General features: G+C 39.6%; 2 protein-coding genes across 3 annotated transcripts; both read right to left on the bottom strand.

Annotated features, from left to right (window-relative positions):
- Window positions 1-4221: 4221 nt before the first annotated feature.
- On the bottom strand, window positions 4222-8068 carry edn1 (endothelin 1). The gene is made up of 5 exons (XM_073822135.1): window positions 6957-8068; window positions 6415-6565; window positions 6154-6297; window positions 5758-5862; window positions 4222-5093 (listed from the first exon to the last, which is right to left on the bottom strand). The coding sequence occupies exons 1-5, from the start codon at window positions 7015-7017 to the stop codon at window positions 4955-4957; spliced, it is 600 nt and encodes a 199-aa protein (XP_073678236.1). The 5' UTR covers window positions 7018-8068; the 3' UTR covers window positions 4222-4954.
- A 2118-nt stretch (window positions 8069-10186) lies between these two features.
- Window positions 10187-20173, bottom strand: hivep1 (HIVEP zinc finger 1). 2 transcript variants are annotated; one of them, XM_073821668.1, is made up of 6 exons: window positions 14776-20173; window positions 14511-14647; window positions 14244-14419; window positions 13537-13638; window positions 12248-12792; window positions 10187-11994 (listed from the first exon to the last, which is right to left on the bottom strand). In XM_073821668.1, exons 1-6 carry the CDS (start codon window positions 20044-20046, stop codon window positions 10834-10836), a joined length of 7392 nt encoding a protein of 2463 aa, XP_073677769.1. In that variant the 5' UTR covers window positions 20047-20173; the 3' UTR covers window positions 10187-10833. The 2 variants fall into 2 exon arrangements, with proteins under 2 accessions (XP_073677769.1, XP_073677770.1); XM_073821669.1 differs by having other exon boundaries at window positions 11862-11994; window positions 12086-12792.
- Between the last annotated feature and the right edge of the window lie 941 nt (window positions 20174-21114).

Raw genomic sequence — 21114 nt, 5'->3', positions numbered from 1 at the left:
AATACTGGGGTTAGTTAATGTATTTAAATTAACACTGTTCATTTGAACTATTTTATAAAACAAAAAATTAATTAAAAAAATACACTACCAGTCAATTTAAATTTTTTTGAAGAAGTCTCTTCTATTCACCAAGCCTGCATTTATTTGATCCAAAGTATCTATCCAAAGTTATCTATTTTAATATTTTACAATTTCAAAGCTTAAGTTTTAGCATCATTACTCAAGTCACATGATCCTTTAGAAGTCATTCTAATGTTCTGATTTGCTGCTCAAAAAAACATTTATGTTCAAAACAATTTTTTTTTTCAGATTTCTTTGATGAATAGAAAGTTCAGAAGAACAGCATTTATCTGAAATAGAAATCTTTTGTAACATTATAAATGTCTTTATCATCACTTTTGATCAATTTAAAACATCCTTGCTACATGAAAGTATTATTTAATTAGATGGTATAGTGTATAATGTTACAAAAGCTTTTTATTTCAAATGCTGATCTTTGGATCATTCTATTCATCAAAGAATTCTGAAAAAAAAAAATGTACCGAACTGTTTTAAATATTGATAATAATAATAATAATAATAATAATAATAATAATAGTGTTTCTTAAAGGGCAAATCAGCATATTAGAATGATTTCTGAAGGCACTGACACTGAAAACTAGCCATGGCTGTTGAAAATTTAGCTTTGAAATCACAGGAATAAATTACATTTTCAAACATATTCAAATACAAAACAGTCATTTTAAATAGTAAAAATATTTCAAATTTTTTACTGTTTTTGCTGTACTTTGGATCAAATAAATGCAGGCTTGGTGAGCAGAAGAGACTTCTTGAAAAAACATTAGCAGTCAAAAGTTTTTGAAGGGTAAGATTTTGAATGTATATATACAATATTAAATGGCACAACTGTTTTTAACACTGTAATAATAATAATAATAATAATAATAATAGTTTCATTAGTATGTTTCATAAGTAACTACAATAACAATAAAAATGCTGAATTATACTAATTTTATAAATCAAAAATGTTAAACTTTACAATGATTTTTAAAATTATGAAACTTACAGTAAAAAACAACAACAGTAGAGAAAAGACAAAAAAATGCAAAAAAAAGGACCATAAAAGGACCAAAATATTAATAATAATATTAATAGTAATGTAGCTAAGTAACAACAACAATAAAAAAAAAAAAAAATTGAATTATACTCATTTTGTAAAGTAAAAAACAAGTTAAACTTCTAATGACACAAAAAATTTTTTAAAGTGTGTGGTGGGGGGGTCATAAAAGGACAATAATGATACATAAAAGTACACAAATATTGTGTAACATAATTATATTTTGACTTTATTTCAGTACTGAATAAAACGTTTTTTTGTCATCTTGAAACAGAAATGTGCTCACTTAGTTGATTGCACTGCATTTTGAAAACGTCAGAATCATGTAAAACCCATGCAAAGTTTAACCTTCAAAATTAGACTCAAATAGTGTAGCAGGGCACAATCCTAATTTGTACCAAGTTAGCATGCATATGCTGCCTACAGCGGTTTTGCTACAGAGCCAATTTGTCATCACTCTCCACCAGGTGGATGGACAACCACAGACATATTAGTGAGTCAACTCACCTGTAAAGTGCACTCTCATGACACATTTATTTATCAGGGAGGATCTCTGGCCCATCTAAAGAATAATTAGAACTTTTACGAGAGTAAAAGACAGCCTAGATCGTTTAAAACACTGATCAGCACCCATTCAACAAGCGCTCATCCCATCAATCAACTCTCATAACGACTGCCTCGTTTGGGGACGATGAGTGAAGGGTTTGAGCTGGAACAGCCATCAGCCTTGCACTGTCAAAATCACAGTTCTGGGATGTTCATGGAATTTATTCCACGTCTGTGTCAGTGTTTTTTGTTATTATATTGCATAGTGTGTGTGTGTGTGTGTGTGTGTGTGTGTGTGTGTGTGTGTGTGTGTGTAAGGTGGATGCATTGTTTGCATGTTTGTGTGTGTGAAGGTAACTGAGGGCGGTGACCCCGGCAGCACGCGGAGACGTCAGAAGCCCGAGGCGTGTCCGCCCCTCCCTGAGTATCTTCCATTGTTTGCTCAATGCCTGTCGGTTCGAGGAGATTCCTTGTGCCATAATGGGCTATTATTTGTGCTCAAGCTCTATTCAAGCCCTAATGACTTACGCCAGTTTTCCCGGCCCCCAGAGACCCGCATGCGTAAAGTGCACAGCTCAGGAGGAGAGACAGCCTTTGTGCTTGACTTTTACAGGCCGATCCAAAAATATTTCTTTCTCTCTCTTTCTTCTCTCTTCTATAACATATGGACAAAGACGGGCTAAAATTCACCAATCAAAAGGATCTATCGAAAATTCCCTGCAGGGTGTATTTTCTTACGTGTCTTTCTAAAGCTCCTGTAAAGCAGGAATGCAGTGAGGGCGGAGGCTTATGAATTCTTTAATAAAACGTTAGGGATATAATAAACTTTTTGGATGTTTGTAAATGTAAATTTAAACCAATGTAATTAATTGCATATAAGGCAACTTCGGAGCATTCAATAATTATAAGAGTATAAAATAGGAACTTTTGTTTAATTTAATTTTACTTTACTTTGTGGAATGGAATGGAATTTTATGCATTATTTGACAGGCTAGTAGTCAGTTCAGACTGAAACATCCAAGACCCAGATCTGCCAAAATCTCACACCTGGATCCAGAAAAAGATCTTTTGGTCCAAGGACGAAGCTGTCAATGTCAATTATGTTTCATCTTATTTTCAACGCTTTCAGTTTTTCCATACATATTTTTTTCACAAGTGATGCTGTTTGAAGAACTTGAATAATGCGAAATAAAACAGAAAACTCTTTATCTGAATAAATTTATTTCAGTACATTTTACAAATAATTTCAGCCGATGCACTTATAGATTTTGTTTATTTGAAAGTGAAAGGTGTTTCAAAGTACACTACCTGTCAAAAATATTTTAAAAGTTTTTAAAAGAATTCTCTTCTGCTAACCAAGCCTGCATTTATTTGATCCAAAATACAGCAAAACAGTAATATTGTGAAATATTTTTTACTGTTTAAAATAACTGCTTTCTATTTGAATATATCATAAAATGTCATTTATTCCTGTGGTCAAAGTTACATTTTTAGCTTCATTACTCTAGTCTTCAGTGTCACATGATCCTCCAGAAGTCATTCTTAATATGCTGATTTGCTGTTCAAGAATTTTTTATTATTACTATCATGATTACTATTTCAGATAAATGCTGTTCTTCTGAACTTTCTATTAATCAAAGAAACCTAAAAAAATCTACTTGGCAGTTCTCAACATAATAATGACTGATTTTGAGCAGCAAATCAGAATATTAGAATAATGATGATGTATCAGTAATGAAGCTAAAAATTCAGCTTTGAAATCACAGGAATATATTAAATTTTAAAATATATTCAAATGAAAATAAGTTATGTTAAATAGTAAAAATATTTTGAAATGTTAGGCTTGGTGAGCAAAAGAAACTTTCTTACAAAAACAGAAAAATCTTACTGTTCAAAAACTTTTGACTGGTAGTGTAAATCCTAAACCTTTCGTTTTTTGGTCTATGTAAGATTCAAATTTGAAGGTCTATTTTTTTTTCTATGTAAGATTACACTCTTTTTGGTTCACAACTGTTTGCCATATCCTATTTGCATCACCTTTAATTCTCATATAGGTATTCGCATTTCAGCACACACATAAACCGTCTGACCTGTCTTCATTGAAAGCTTGCTTTCTACACCTGGTTAAATGCTATTGTAGGTGGAATGACATCTTTCTAGAGCTTTAAGACCACATTAAAACGAATGCACTGTTTTTCAACTGACTAATCCCTGTAATGTCTCTGAACATTACCTGCCGCTTTTGTGCTCCGCTCATGCATGATTATGTTTGAAATGGCTTGTTTATGCTTTGTGAAGAAAAAAAAAACTATATTTATAAAAAAGTAAATGAATAAATGTAATCAAGTATGCATCATTTTACAACTGGCACAAAGACTGTGCAGAAAATGTGGCTACATGGCCAGACTATGGTAATTTTATAGTATATGTATATTCTATATATATTTTTTGTGTCAGTTTGTGGCCCAAATTAAATGATGCATTTCAGTGGGATGTAAAAAGTAAAACACTGCATTACAGTAAAAACATAAAATAAAATTCACAAGCAACTTAAGGTGTTTAAATAATGCAAAATATTTATTAATACCTAACAAAGTTTACCACATAAATGGCAATAAAATGTTATCATTTCATAGAAATAATATTTTGCTCAATATTATCAGCCAATATGGCTTAATTAAAGATAAATATTTAACATAAATGTGAAAAATTTCATTTCCAATTGATGCACTGACGCAGTTGCAGAGCTTCATTGCTTTACAGTGAATAAAGTCCAGTAACATTATCCAAGAACTAGAGTCTTTGGCTTGTATTGGCTGGATGTTTAGTATCCTTTGGTGGGCTTTGGGTTTCTGGAGTCCCTGATTCCACAGTTTTCAATTAGTTACAGCATATTCCTCCTGTGCAACATGTATCTTCAATGCATATCAGTTTAATTTAAACGTCCCATTTGGCTTCTAGTTATCCCATGCACTGAAAGGTCTAGTTCAGAAACATTTAGGAGTTGATAGAGGTTAGTTTTTATAATTTGAGGTTTGGTTTGTTTCAGTCAACATCTTCCTTGGTTTTTTTCATCCCACTGAGCTCCACACTGATGCCGGGCTTGCCTCTAGGGTGGAGCCCACATGACAAACACCACAATCCAAGATGCTTGCATCTGCAGGTATTCCTACACACCTGATGACACCTCATGGCATGAACGCACAAGATGTGTATGATGAATGAGCAGAAAGGCGCTTCTTAGGTAAATCCCGTGGTGGATCGGCAAAGGGCAAAAGCTGAGCTTGTTCTCTAGGAGGCGGCGTTTTCGGACGTCCACGCTCGTGCCCTGTGCTGCCGCCTCACTTGCAAGTTCTCCAGGAGAAGATGGATTCTCTTGATGGCCCTCATCCTGGAGAGGACTTCACCAATGTGTTTTGTGTTTTTCACCCTGTAGAAAACAAAGAAATTAGGTCAATATCACAGCAAACACAGGTAAAACCCTTGACCAGGTAGTACTAGTTAAATTGTATGTGACCATGGACCACAAAACCAGTCTTAAGTAGCACGGTTATATTTGTAGCAATAGCCAACAATTCAATTATGGATCAACATTTTTTCAAGATTTTTCGTTTATGCCAAAAATCATTAGGATATTAAGACCATGTTCCATGAAGATATTTTGTGAATTTCCTACCCTAAATATATAGAATCTTATTTTTTGATTAGTAACATGCATTGCTAAGAACTTCATTTGGACCACCTTAAAGGTTTTTTGCACCCTCAGATTGCAAATTTTCTTATATATGGTTAAAAAAAACACGAATGCCCCCAAATGTGACTTTAAGATTTATTTATACATTATCCATAAAGCTAAACACATTTAAAAAAAAAAAAGTCAAATCCATTTTATACTCCAGTCTTCAAACACCTATATAATTTCCCAGTGAATGCGCTTATATCTTTCATGAACATTAATGATAGGTAATTTGTCACAGGCACATAAGACATCAATCTTACAGAGGCTTGTAATTAAAGCACCCAATTATTTCTTAAACGTGTGCGAGAATGCGAATGCGCTGCTGTATTTTTTTAGGGTATGTGGTTTGTCTTACCGTTTAATCTTTGTCTGTTTGGCTGCCAACTTGTGTTTGCATTGCTTCTCGGCACAATCTTGGCCCTGGGCGGCATGGATTGCCTTGTCTGACGCTGCTTTATGCCTAAAAAAGAAAGTTCACATGAGACATAAGCAGTCAATTCCTGAACAAGTTTGATAAAAGTCCACAAATAGAGCTGAAACCTGTTTCTGCAAGTCTGTCAAGTCATGCAGTGACAGCTATTATGCCTGTGGATCATTACTGAGGTTCCCACACACAGCCCGTGCTCGGGAAAACAAGTGTGTCCCAAATATATATATATATTTTTAACCAGTAAGCCCTGTGACCTTGAAATTGGTCTTAAGATTATAACTATCTGGCCTTGAACTGTGATTAGCTTCAGTGTGTACTTACCGTAACGCATTGTTCGGCTGACAGAATGAAGAGCATATCTTGTCTTGGCTATCTGCACATTTGCAGCGTGACTTGGGCACAACAGGTTCTGTTACTGAGCGCTTCTTACGTGGAGCGTTTCCAAGTCCATATGACACTGTTCGCCTGGGGGAAAGAAAAAACAATTAGAGGACAATGTTAGTAATGGCATTTACATTAGCATGGCATTCCTTTTTTTTATTGTACATCTAAAACCATTAAATATAATGTTTGTTGACTTACTCTGGTGTGTTGACCCATATTATGTCCAGGTGGCAAAAGTAGACACACTCTTTATCCATAAAACTTGCGCAGGAACATCTCTTAGTCCTGGAGTGGTGCGCAGAGATTGATGTGTCTTGGGCTGTGCCATGACCCAAAGATGCTGGAGCAGCTAAAATCATAAAATTATATTGAATTCATAAGATTTTGCAACATAAAGAATCCTATCTACAAACACACACTGTGATTTTCACACTCTTAAGTTGATTGACTGGAAAAGCTGGAATTGGTCACGCTCAATTAAAAAGGACTGATACTCATCATATAGTTTACATGAATATTAAAACTTTATCTTTAATGTTATGTATGCATAAGTTGTTTAAGAAACATAAAGCACTACAGTTTTAGCACTTTTAGTTCTGTATTTTGACACATTATAGATTGTTTAATGCTAATGTAAACTTTACAAACTTTCAACAGTATTTAAGGAATGTTTTTAAAAAGCACTCAAATAATCGTCAACACAAATATTGGATGTAAATATACTTTAAACAGGTACATACCCAAGTCAAAAATTCCAGATGACAGCATGGACAACACTGGGAAAATAATCCTCAAATCCATTTTGTTTATTTGTCTTCTGCAGGTCCCTGATGTGGCACAAATTGTGCTAATCCAATAAATTCGCAAACAGCTAAAAAAGATTCTGTTTGTGCACTATTAAGCTGCAGCCTTGTCAATGCACTCATGCATCTTTTCTGTAGTCTCAAGCACACTCCTGTACAGGAGTGCTTTTATACGCGCGTTCTCCGCCTCCCGCCCGCTCGCTCACGCGAACACAATGCTGTTTGTTAATAGTCACCGACAAGCAACGTGTGGAGCGAGATAAGAACTTTGTAATCCTGAGATTCCAGCGGGATGGAGACGCCGGGCGGCCGTTTGGTGCCAAGTTTTTTTTATTTATTTTTTATGGTGTCTAAAATGAGTATACAGTTTTTATACAGGGCAGTAGGTGGCGCGCGAGTACAGATTACGCCAAACGAGGTTCTCCCAATGGGTTCTCCTCAGGAAAACTATGAGTAGGTAATGTTTTGTTAATTTAAGTAATAGACTATATTCCACAATTTCTGTCTGTAATGTATTTCTATTGCCTATCGTAGACCGGGGTAGATAAATCGAAATATTTTTTGTATAGACGCGAAGAACTTCAAAGTTTTGGCTACGAAAAAAAAAACTATTGAACATATTCGATGTCTAGAAAGCAAAATACACACTGAACACAAAATCCTTCAACTGGAGCATTCAACATAGGATAAACTGTCACAGATTAACCTGCTATTAAACAGAATAAGCTTTTCAGCAGTTTTTCATGACCACAAAACCAGTCATAAGGGTCAATTTTTTAAACTGAGTCATACTGAATAAATGAGCTTCTTGTTGATGTATCGTTTGTTAGGATAGCACAATATTTGGCCGAGATACAACTATTTGGAAATCTGGAATCAGAGGGTACAAAAATAAAAATATCGAGAAAATCGCCTTTAAAGTTGTACAAATTAAGTTCTAGCAATATTTATAATCAAAAATTAAATTTTGATAAGCCTATGTTAAGGGTAGGAAATTCACATATTTTATTGGAACGTGATCTCTACTTAATATCCTAATGGTTTTTGGCATAAAAGAAAAATATATGGCTATATACAAATATACCCGTTCTACTTAAGACTGGTTTACATCCATACATACAAATACAAATACACACACACACACACACACACACACACACACACACACACACACACACACACACACACACACACACACACACACACACACACACACACACACACACACACACACACGCGCGCGTATATATAAAATAACAGTTTTCTATGTGAAAATATTTTAAACTGTAATTTATCCCCATGATGAAAAGCTGAATTTTCAGCTTCATTACTCCAGTCTCACAGATCCAGTGTCACATGATCCTTCAGAAATCATTCCAATATGCTGATTTATTATCAATGTTAAAAACAGTTGGAATCTGTGATACTTTTCAGGATTCTTTAGTAACAATATACAATACCATTTAAAAGTTTGTGATCAGTACATTCTTTTTCTTTCCTTTTTTAGAAAGAAATTAATACATTTATTCTCCAAAGGATGTGTTAAATTGATTTTTAAAAAATAGCAAAAACATGTTAGATAAGATTTCTTTTTTAAACTTTTTATCAAAGAATCCTTAAAAAACAACAACAACAAAAAAAACAATCACAGTTTCAAAAAAAAAAAAAATTAAGCAGCACAACTGTTTCCAAAATTGATAAGAAAAGTAATAAATCAGCATAAATCACATGATATACGAAGAATCAATTGACACTGAAGACTGGAGTAATGGCTGATGAAAATTCAGCTTTGAATCACAGGAATAAATAATATTTTAAAATATATTAAAATAGAAATTCATTATTTTAAACTGTAATAATATTTCACAATATTACCATTTTTTTCTGTAGTTTTGATCAAAGATATTAAAAATCTTACTGATCCCAAACTTTTGAAGGACAGTGACTGTGTAATGTATATTCAAATAGTTCATAATTGTAATTGAACTAATATCTTAACAGCTTCAGATTTACAAGAATAATTTATCATTTAAAATAATTTTGGTTTCTATGATTCATTGCAGATTGAAGTGATACTAGCCGTTTAGAAACTTCAGCCTCTAGCTCTGTCCTTGCCCAGTGGAAAACCCTGTTAATGGAAACTCAGGCCAGATTACGCTCACAATTGGCTACCCTCCACCCGCTCCAAAAATGTATTAAATATTACAGCGCGAAGATTCCATACGGGTAGCCTGTCCGTGCTTGCTCAATCTAAGACAGAGAATTAGGACAACAATAAAAGCAATCTATTAAGATCAGGTGAATATGGATGCTGCATTAAGAACAATTATGAAAATATGCAGTTCTGTTTTTCAGTGTAGCTCTCCTCAGGCAAGGGTGGCATAAGTGCATTAATTTTTTTTTTTAATATTCTGACATCGTACTCATAGACAAGGCTAAGCCTCACCTGTACATACAGGTCCTAACGGTGAAACTTTTTTCTCTCTAAAGAATAGAACTGATGCGAACATGCATTGACGTTTACCACTGAGCAGAAAAAAAAAGTGTTTTTGAAAGTACACATCTAAATTATGGTCAAATCTAGGACTGTCGTTTCTAGAGTAGTTTAGAGTTCACTAGTGAATTTTAATGATCTACTCTCACTTTGACTAAATTTACCAGTTTTGGATGGACTGAATGTTCAGAGCTGTTTCCAGAGAGTCTCACCCACTCTCATGCTCTTCTGTGGGCTGGGTAACTAAGCAACATCCTCCCCCCACCCCACCTTCCTGCATGATGTGCCCTGTAGTCCTCGGCTTTGAGTGCAATAACAGGACCCGTCCAGCAGGTGGCATTATTGAGTCACAGCCTTGGAGGACTGCAGCGGCAGGCAGCAAATACTGTCAATTGAATGAGTCATTCTGGGGCTGTAATGAGAGCTTTTGCTCCAAGCCTCTTGAGACAAGGACAGTGTCGCAGTCAATAAAACCTCGTAAAGGAGCTGATTGGTGACGTCATTTGCTGGCCTCTCCAAGCTCCTCATTAGTGATTTGAACTGCTGAATAATTCTAGTGTCTTGGAGAGCCCCGGGAATAACCCTTTCTACAGGGTTGATTAAAGGAGAAAAAAAAGACAAATCAGATAGCTATTTACACCACTTAAAAAAGAAGACTTCAGAGGCATTTCTGCACTTGTAAACAAGGTTTTACTGATACTGTCGATAGTATAGATACAGCAAATGTAAAGCCACCATTTTACTCATACCTATGGACTTATGGAGTTCAAAATGGGCACCAGGTGGAATATAATAAATACTTGACCACAACATCTGTGCACAAGAACACTGCCCCCCAAAAGCCATAGAAATGTTTATATATCAGTACAACATTAATTTCCCCATCAATTTATGATAGACATAAAACTTTTCAAAAAGAAAACATTTGAAAATAAAACAAATTTCCTCCATTCTTTTTTAACTTCCATATCAACTTAACTTCCAAATAGGTAACTACTAGATTTATAAGATATTATGTACAGGTTTCTAAACGAGAAACTCCAAAAGGCACAATTGTCTATACAACATGTACAAAAAGAAAAGAAAAACTGTCTGGTGCTGACAAAAAAGTATAAAATAAAATAATTGGTCATCATTTATGATTGCACATACAATATGACTGTCAGAAAATGTGCTTTTAGAGAAGGCTTGCAGAGCTGCAAGCCTCCTGAAGTGTTTCAGTTTTACAAAGTGACAAAGTTTTACAAAAAAGGAGGAGAAAAAGGTGGAAAGAGAAAGAGAAATTCATAGGCAGAAAAGAAAGAGCTTTTATTGGGACTCTCAGGTAGCTATGACAAGTCTATCCTCATCATCACTGGAGGCTTCATTGTAGTCATCAGTCACTGGTTGTCTAGAGACAGGTTGATGTGGCTTCACTTCACTAGCCCCACCTGCTGTTGCCTTGTGTGCAACATCGCAGCCCCTCGCATTATAGGATGAGGGTGAGGAGGGCGAAGGAGGTTGTGGTGGTGTTTTCAGTTTGTCCACCATGGCTGTAGTCTTCTCTGCACTCCCTGTGTCCTTAGATCCAGCACTAGGGCTGTTCTGAGAGACCTGCTTTGGCTCTGAGGATGGCTTTGCATTTGTAGGAACATCTCCTGGATTGGCTGTTGGAGGACTGGCTGAAGAAATAGGTGCTGGTGGTGATTCTGCAACCTGTGCTGGTGGAGGTACAGATGCTACACCCTCAGGGCTACGTGGCTTGTCCTGGGCTGCAGGAAGTGGGCTGAGAGCTGAAAGGGGGCTGAGGGACGGTATAAGGGCTGGCAGGGCAATGTTAAGGATCTGCAGGCCAGGGATTTGTGCTGGGGAAGCAGTGCTGCACTGAGGGCCAGGGCTAGCTGCCAACACTTGTACGCCCAGGGTGGCATTTAATGGCAGACTCTGTTGAGGCACCAGCTGGGTGGAGTTGGCTAAGCCCACCACGCTCAAGGTCTCCAAACCCACAGGCTGCAGAGCAGTTTGGGGAGCACCAAGTGTCTGAAGCCCTGCCACCTGGCCCAGAGGGAAACAAGGCAGTACACTGCTGACTGGTTCCTGAACAACCAGCGGCTGGGTTGGGGAGCCCTCTGGCCGGGGTGAGGTGTTGGGGGCTGGGAGGGGGCTTCCGGTCTGCCTGTGGATCACGCTGAGCGCAGGGATGGTTAGCTGTACTGGCCCCGCCTGAATGGGTACAAATGTGGAGTATGCAGCCAAGCCGGCGGGAACAAGCTGGATGCCACCCACGGGTACCATGCTGTAGGGTGAACGAGGGGGCTGTTGGGAGTGCAAGGGCAGGTGGCTGAAGAGGTGAGTAGTGGCTTCCACTCTGGGCTTGTGGATCAGATCTGCATTCGGAAAGTGCAAGGGTCCCTGAAGAGGGTCGGAAGAGGTCTGAGTACCCCGGTCGACGTTGGCATTGCACTCACTTACAGGCTGGGATATGGTGCTTGACACTCCTTCCTGTTAAAGAACAATATCATAAGTACTTTTACCAAACACTGCCAAACAACATAAAAATAGCAGTCAGTGACTACATTAAAATTCTATTCACCTTTTCATGCATTCAAAGCAGTTTTGCTGACGTGCCAGGCATGCGAGACTCAAGACATTGGAATGCATATGGGGTCGGGTACTGGTATGGAGTGAGGTGTACATGTAGAGAGGAAGGGATGTATGACGGGAAAGACAATGACTGCGAGGACACGGGTCTCACCTGGCCGAGCTTGCCACCCTTGCCTGTCACTGGGGGACTAGGGGGAACGTCAAAGTCAGGGTAGTCGATGGACATCTGCCTGCAAGGTGACACTGGGCTCATCATGTGTACGGAGTCAGTATCAGAGGTGTGGGATTCTGAGGCAGGGGCAGGGTGGGATTTGAAAGAGGTGGGACTTGGGCCAGGGCTGGAGCAGGACGCAGAAATTGACATCTGTCTGACCAACGAAACTGGACTTGTCATAACCACAGACTCTGTGTCTGAGGTCTGGGAGTCTGAAGCTTGAGGAGCATGAGTTTGGGGAGCTGGGGTTCGATTTGGGCTGATGGACATCTTCGCCAGCAGAGAGCTAGGAGCCATATCAGCCTGGTTAGCAGGAAAATGCTGTGGGCTTGCAGAAACAGATGGTGTTGCAGAGAGGCCAGACTCTGCCTGGCTATCTTCCTCATCTTCCTCTTCCCCGTCGTTATCTTCGTCATCTGGACCATCGGAGTCATCACCATCTGAGTCCTGTCTGTCAGCGCTTCCTGCTCTTCCTCGATCACCTTTGGGGGAAAAACAACTTAATGAACAAAAGAAAGAAGTTTCTATTGAAGAATTTCTATCTTGAAAATTCCCCCAAGAACTTCTCACAATCCTAGTGTGACCTAAATAGTGTGACCTAAAGATGACAGATTTAAACAGAATCTTCAAGTAATGTTTGGTTTTTCTTTCATTTTCTTGGGTTTAAAGCTTGTACATCTACTGCATACAGTAGCAAAGAAAAGGGATGATGGGTCTAGAAACACTCATCACATTATATAGGGAAGACATTAACACCTCAGACCACAAATGCAGCCTGTGCTTGACAGCTTGTGTGGAACTGTGTGAGAGGAAAACAAATATGCTCTCAGTAACTGAGACCAGAGAAAGCTCACAGCTTTTCTCTCTCTCTTTCCTGCTAAAATTAGATGCAGCAATTTCCTCGCAGTAAACGCTGTGTATGCCGCCCACATGCACCAAGAGTTAACAAGGAAAAAGACTGCGTTTAGAATCTCTAATTAGACCATGGCATTGCCATTGATCATCACTGCAACAGAACATAGCCAGGGACAATCCACAGTTAACAGATGGTGCTATTATTAGCAAGCCTATTAATGGTCAGGTTGATTCTGTTTTTAAAAATGAACATGTAAGGGGCATAAACAAAAGTATAGTTTCTGCTTTCTGAAGTTGGTTGCTTATGCGTTGGCCCTCACTAAGTAAACTCCCCTATTCAATATTTCCTAAAACACATAAGAGACTTCTACCTGAGTCTTCTGTGTCCTGGTCCTCAATAATACCCACAGCAACTCCCATTTCCATGCACTTCTTACTGTGGGCTTTGGACTTCATGTGCTTGGTTAGGTTCCCTGTGTGGATAAAGGGAATAAAGAGGTCACTCAGGTGGGAGGCGGATGCAGGGCATGGGAGTGGTTTACATAAGCATGACATGTTCCGAAGCACTAGCTCTATGTAATGGGTGAGTAACTGATAAAGAAGTTCTTAAAGGAACGTGGGCTGGTCTGACACTATGTGCTGTTCTGCAGTGCAGCGTGGGAAGTTCAACTGTGATGAATCATACTAGCTTTTTTAAGAGAACAGGCACAGTCTTCAAAAAAGCAGGTAAGAAAAAAAGAATTTGTACAGAAATAATTTCCCTAAGAATTATCTAAATTACCTAACTGTCCTCAAATCCTGACAGATTTCATTTAGAAAATGAAAGCTTTTAAGTTAACATGTTTAGATTTGTCCTTACGCACGTGTATGAGGTGGCCATTTATAATGGTAGACAAGAAACAAAGGTGCTTTATTTGGATTAAATACATTTGGATTTGGATTATCCTGATTAATATCTGTAAAAATTGGTATAAATTCTGTTCATTATTTGTAAGATTAAAAAATAACATTTTAATAATTACCAATTAAGAAAGAAAACAACAGCATCACAGCTTTCAAATCTTGGGACTGAACCCACCTTTGGTCTTGAAAGAGAAGTTGCAGTGCGTGCAGTGAAATGGACGGATGTCCGAATGAGTACGGATGTGTTTCCGCAGCATGCTAGGTTTCTTGCAGCGGATTCCACATTCCTCACAAATGTATTTTCCTCTTCCACGGCCTCTAACGTATACATACTCCTCATTCGACTTGTAACTGAAAATATACCACAGATGGCACATTAGAACACAATTTCCTGTTAAATATTTAAGATGTAGGGTAAGTTAAATGTTAAAGATTTACAAACCCTCCATCAAAGATCTTCACTCGTTGAGGTTCAGATTTGGAAGAATCTCTGTCTGACTCTGACTGATTAATTGGTTGAGTCTCAGGTTTTGTTTTTCCACTGTTCTCAGTTGGCACAGATCTTTGCTGAATCAAAACCTGAAACAATACAAAATACAAGATAAATTTGTTAATCATGCACGTACAAAATGCTTTAAAATGTATAACAGAAAACAGTATGTTAAAGCTAACTGAAAGCAGCATCAGTCAAGTGAAAATGCTCTTACTTTTGGCAAGATGTCCTTCAGCTTTCCAGAGTAGGTCAAGATATCAGATTTCAAAGTTGTTGTTTTTGCTTGGGTGTAGTGTATTTTCTTGGATGTCTGTTTGGAGTCAAACAAAGACATGACCACTTTTGTGGGAAGCCCCAATGGATTGGGATTGTTGGGGTTTACTACCCATGCAGAGTAAGCAGAGGTCCTCTGGTCTGCCTGTTGCATGTGGAGGGGTTTCCTTTTCATGAGAAAACACCAGGTGAAGGTTGTAGCTGTTTTCAGACTAGGAAAAGACAGGCGATGACTGTCTCTGGTGTTGACAACAGACACAGAAGAAGCTAACTTCACTTGTCCCTGAAATGTTGGAGGCCTCAGAGGAGATTTGGATGGAGACCAACGCTGCTCCTCAGGTTTCTCTTGTGGCTTCAGAGTGGAATTCTCTTGCATGGTATAGCTTTGACCTCTAGGTGAAGAACAAGTAGCAGATGTTGTGGTAGGTGTTCTGCTCTCCATCTCCTGTTCACTGACCTCAGTTGTTGTCTGAGATACTGGTGTCTGAGTGTTCTTGTCAGCTTCTGAAGTCTCTGGCAATTGTTCTGGGGCATCAGTCTCAATTGGGCTATCCACTGGCTCTGTGGTGCAGACCTGTCTAACCAGCATTAGTTTCCTTTGCCTGGTTATTTCTGACATTTTTGAGTTCAAGTAGTTTAGAGATCTACCGTCAGTGAGACATGCAGCTCCATGCTCATCTTTAGCCCGTTTCTGTGTCTTTTCCATAGCAATGTCCAGGCTGTTGGCAGGAGAGAGCATACGCTTGCTTGAAGCAGTAGACTCTTGGGGGCATAAATTTGCAGATGCCAGTTTTTGTGTACAATGCAGTGAACCGAGGGATGGGATGCTTTGCTCGGTGGTTTGGTTTTGTTCAGTAGATTTCATGTTGTTTTTCATCTGTATCGCAACAGACCCAGGTTGCCTGTGAGCTTGAATTTCTGGTCCAATCTTTGAATCACTGTTCACAACATGTACCGAAGGAAAACTGACCTTAGAAACCGCAGAAGCAGGTGCGAGGGTGTGCTCATGGGTGATTAAAATCTGTGGTACAGGTGTAGATACTGGTGTTATATGAGATGCTGTATCAACCTGCGGACAAGCAGGCAGTACAATTGGGGGCTTATTGATTACAGCCTGATAGCCTGGTTGTGCTACATAAACATTTTGCATTCTATCATTTGACTGAGAGACTTTAATTTCATTAGCAATTGGTATAGTTATCACTGGCAAAGTGATCTGTGTGCCTTGTACACCTGCTAACGAATATGTCTGGCCTGTTTTTAGTACAGGGCAATTCATTTGGTATTTAGGTACAAAGCTCTTCTTATGTTTTTCATCAGAGCTCTTCTGAACGTCTGTCTGACCAGCCACCATCTGGACTAGAGGTTGCACATGGCATGCCACAACCCTTGATGTCTGATGCCATGGATGTGGAAGACCATGAACTTGGGGTTGTTGGGTTTGGCTTCCAAGGTTGATGCTTTGAACCACTTGCTCGTTTTTTGGTAGTGGGGTCTCTCCAGAATGTAGAACAAAAGGCTGAACAAGTGTAGATGTGTTCAGATTTACTGGCCTAGGTTGGGACCCAGAGCATTCGTTAGTGAAGGGGACTCTTTGGATGGGAGGAGTCTGTTTCACTGGCAATTGAGGGTCTGGTGCAATCTTCAAGGACATCTGACGTACCAGAGGCCCCCTTCTTCTTTCAATAAGCGGCACCTGGGTAGTTGGAGGACATTGTGCAATTTTTGGCAGGGCAGTCTGCATTGGTGACAAAGGCCTACTGGGTGACATGCTGCTGCAATCAAATGATTTGCTACGATAGTCACAAGAAATTTCCAATGATGACTGAGTGCAACTGATTTGTTCTGAGGTAGCACGTCTCATCATGCCTGGCACTCCAAGCGTGTTGTTTGCTACAGGGATCCCTTGAGCTTCTGGTGGCTTCCCAACACTATCAGCCCTTGATGGGCTGTCAGATCTTGGTGGATCATCTCTGTCAAAAGAGGCTGAAATACTAGAGCACCTTGACAAGCTACTATCTCTACTGAGGCTACGAGAGAGACTTGACTCAAAGCTAGATTCACCAGAAGAGTGCTCCATTTGAGCAAGTCTTATGCGCTTTTTCTTTGGGGGGAGTTTTTCTGTTGGCAATTTAGACAAGCTCTCACTCCTCTGAGGCCAGTTGAATGTTTCTGCAGATTTTTCTGTTGATTCTACAACTGGAGTTTCATGATCTCTGTCTGGTTCCTCTGTTACTAAGATTTCAGGGACTTGAATGTTGTTCTGCCGCACAAGCCGTGATTGCTGTACAGGTGTGCCATCACTTGCAATGTGAAAGGATTGCTTACCATGAGGCTCCATTCCTTGGCTGGCACATTTGGGTGTAGACATTCTGTCATGGTAACTTTGTGATGATAAACTTACTGCAGCCTCAGTTTGGCCTTTGACAGAGCTCTTTACTTCCTTTTCCACAGGATCAACTGGAGATAACCTGTCAGTGGACTCCGATGTTTCGAAAGAATTTGGTCGGCTGAGGGAGTTGGTATGTCGAATGACTGAAGTTCCACTTCCTTGTCTCTGGAGGTCTCCCCTTTCTTTATTTGGTGTGCTTATCTGAGCCTCTCTTATTGGAGATAATCTTGACTCCTGTGATTCTGCAGCTCTGCCAATGATTTGTATTTGTCCTAAAATAGCAGTGTTACTTAGTGACTGGTTATGTTGAGAATAAGGTCGCGCTATCGAACCTGCAGAGGCCTGGCAGGAGTCAAAACTTCTTGAACACGGAGGAGTGGTCTCAGTTGGAGACTGGTCATCATCATCTCCAACACTTTTAATTTTCCTTCTTTTTCTCACCATGAGTGGTTGCTCTACAATGCCACTAATTACTGCATTTCTGTTTAAAAGGGGCTGCTGAATTCCACGTCCGAAAACTTCTGTCTCAATCTCTCTGGCATGCATAGGCTTGTTTTTTGGACCATGTAGTTCAGAACAATAAAACTTCTTGTGATTTTCAAAATTTTCCAATTTTCTGTAACGGTTACGACAAGTCTCACATTCGTACATTGTCCCTTTGTTTTGCTGGGGTTTTCGGTTTCTTTCTGTTGCATGCTCAAAAGACTTACTTCGGAGTTCATGTGTAATACTTGGTCCATGATGGCTCTCATCCATGGAATGAACAGAAATAAGAACGTGACCATCATTTGTGGACAAATCCTCAACTGCTATCTGCCTTACTAGTGTACGAGGATGTACAGCAGGATTGGGAGTAGAGGGAGCTGAAGAGAACACATCATCATTTAGTGAACTAATCTTTTCATCAAATGAATGACAGATCCTTAGTGGGTGAGGCTGAGGTGTTACATTGGGGAAGAGAGCTGACTGACCAGGTGTTGTAGGCATCGAATTACTTCTTGTGATTGGTAAACAGTCCATAGCTGGATACTGAGGTGGTACAGAAAGAAGAAATACTGGCTTGGATTTATCTGTCGGAGTGAATGGAGATTTTGGTATGTCCGAGTTGGAACTAGATCTTCTTACTTGTGGTTTTAGATCGAATTGAAAAGAGTCTTTAAATATGTAGGATTTAGGGGAGTCAATGCTACCCCTTCGGGAAAGGGAAGTCCGCCTGGGTTTGACACTGTCTAGTTGTTTGTCATCCACAACAGCCTCATTGTCTGAGATCAGCTTTGAGATACGCTCCTCAAGAGATAGAGCTTTGGTTTCTAATGGAGGACGCATTTGTCCTGAAGGAACTCGAGGCTTCTCAACAGGTGCTACATGCATGACAGTTGCCACAACTGGGGAAGGGGGAACTTGTGGAGCTTTTGTAATGTCAGTTTCTGCTGGTGGAGTTATCTTAACAAAAGGACTTGGGGGACTCATGGCTAGATCTGCACTCTCAGAACGCGAAAAGTAGCCAGAGTCAGTGCTTCCAAGACTGCGAGGACTTAGCAGACACTTGCCTTGTGGCTGTTGAGAGTAATCCGTTGCTTGCTGCCTTTGTAGCTGGGCATGGCTGCCTCCTAGTGGTGATTTACAATGCTGATCTTCATCTTCACTAACTGAATCTCGTAGAGGACTTGTGCAATCCACTTCTTTCAGCGAGGACAGAACCATTACATTGGACCGTATGTTTGTTGTCTGGAAATCCCTTTGCCTCTGGGCTGTGGCATGTTCAGGTGCCAAATCTGTAACTCTTGGGCTGTCTGCACGCAAAGGCGAAACATTTACAGGGTGGACAACCACTTTAGGGAGAGCAGCTGTGACCTTTGGCTCACATCCTCTTTGAGTAATTAGTGGTTTCAGAGTTTCAAACACCAACGAATGCTCTGATTCTCCTTGGCTTCCTGGTACCATTCCTGCACTCTGCAGACTGCTCTCAGACAATGCTGTTAGGCTGCTTTGTGACGAGTCCGGGTCCAAGTCCGCTGCACTACCTTCCTCATCACTGTCCCCGCTTTCCTCCACATCCGAATGTGTGGCCAGGCCTTTGTCCGACTCTTGAGAGAGGGACCCACTTCCGGAGTCTTTCACCAGACCCAGTTTGATAGCATGCGCGTGAGACTTCTTATGCTTGTATAGGTTGCTCTTTGTCTTAAATGAAAAACCACATGTCACGCATGGGTAAGGTCTCTCTCCTGTGTGGGACCGTATGTGTTTTAGAAGCACACTTGGCTTGGCACAAGCTCTTTTACAGTATTCGCAGACATACTTCCCTTGCTTTTTTGGTTTTTGATCTTTCGCAGAGATATCAGATACCTGGCTTGCTCCGAAGTTGACCACAGTTGTCATCTGAACAGGGTTGAAACCTGGTGTGACAGGGACTTGAATTGAGTTGGGTACTGTGGCTGACAAAGACTGGCATGTTTGAACAACAGGAGGCTGGCTCTGAGGAAAGCCACCTGATCCAGATGGAACAGGTGCGTGTGTCAAGGTAAGTGAAGGACCCACACTATAGCTTTTCTGGAATCCCGGTTTGTCCTGCTGGCGATTTCCTGGCATGTTCACATACTGCTGCCTTGTGTGTTGCCCTGTAGATGCCACACCGCTGTAGAACTGTTTGGCTGCGTTGAATGGTGGCACAAATGAGGATTGTGACTGGACGTTGAAATTTACAGCAGGTATAGTCACAGCATAGTCTGAGTAAGTGACAGGAATGGAAACCGACTTTCCAAGATGCCCTATTGGGCTGCTGTTCTTCCTTTCTGCCAATGTATTGAATTCTGGCTCCATAGCCTTGAGCAGTACCTCAAGGGGAGCACTTGTGTGAGAGGGAGATGCGTTTTTGTTGCTGCCGTTGCCACACCAGCTTTCTGCCTGCACAGGCCTTGCAGCACAAGGTTCCTCTGCAGCACTTTTGTGGCTGAAAGCCTGTGGCTCTAAGGTTGATAACTCCTTGTGCTCCACTTTTACTGTTCTACATCCAGATGCATCCTGTGGTGCATCTTCAACATCTTGAGGTTCAGGCAATCCATGCGATGGACTGCTTGAAAAAGAAGAGGAGGGTGTGGCTTCCTTGAATGAAGAAGAGATGCTTGGAGAAATGGATTTCTTGCTCTGTGATTGCTTTTTGACCGGAGATTTAGGTATTTTCTTTAGCTGGTTTTGTGCCACAACTTTTTTCCTCTTCAGTCCTTTTATGCCTTCAGAATTTCTGCCAGTACTTTCATTTATGTCTGTACGGGGGGGAAAGAAATGTTTTAATGAACAATCCAGAATACATTCAATATTATATTCAATACCTTTTGAGATTTCTTTTCCAGATCAATAACAATTAAATATTAAATAAAATTATTTAAATTAAAACTTTTAATGACCAACCACAAGGCTACTCATAAAAAAAATCCCATTAATTAATAAACCTTACACATTCAAAAGAAAAAAAAAAAAATCTCCCTACGGTTACATAATACATACTTTTGAAGAATTTTCTGTTTTTGAATTTACCAAAATATTACAGTTGATTACAAATTCATTACAGTGTTCTTACAATTTTTATTATAACAGGAATTTAAATTAAATTATAACAATGCAACTGACATGTTACAGTAATTACATGCTGTTTTGTTTTTGACAGTGCAATTCAGTGCTGTGCACAATAACACGGAGTGTATATCTCAGACATAAAGGCATAGAAAAAGCCTAAAACCCTAAAAATGAAACAAATCTCTATTAAGTGTGCTCGACTACAGACTGTAGTCAATGTTTGTCATCTTTCAACACACAAATTGCCCATGCATTTTCCTAACAATCTTCAAAACAAACACGTCTGTTATTTTCTGCTTCCATTTCCTCCCCCTT

The sequence above is a fragment of the Garra rufa genome, chromosome 17 (assembly GCF_049309525.1).
Source record: "Garra rufa chromosome 17, GarRuf1.0, whole genome shotgun sequence".
In the NCBI taxonomy this organism is placed as follows: Eukaryota; Metazoa; Chordata; class Actinopteri; order Cypriniformes; family Cyprinidae; genus Garra; species Garra rufa.
Note: the sequence above shows the minus strand (reverse complement) of the source record. Positions and strands in the feature narration are given on the sequence as shown.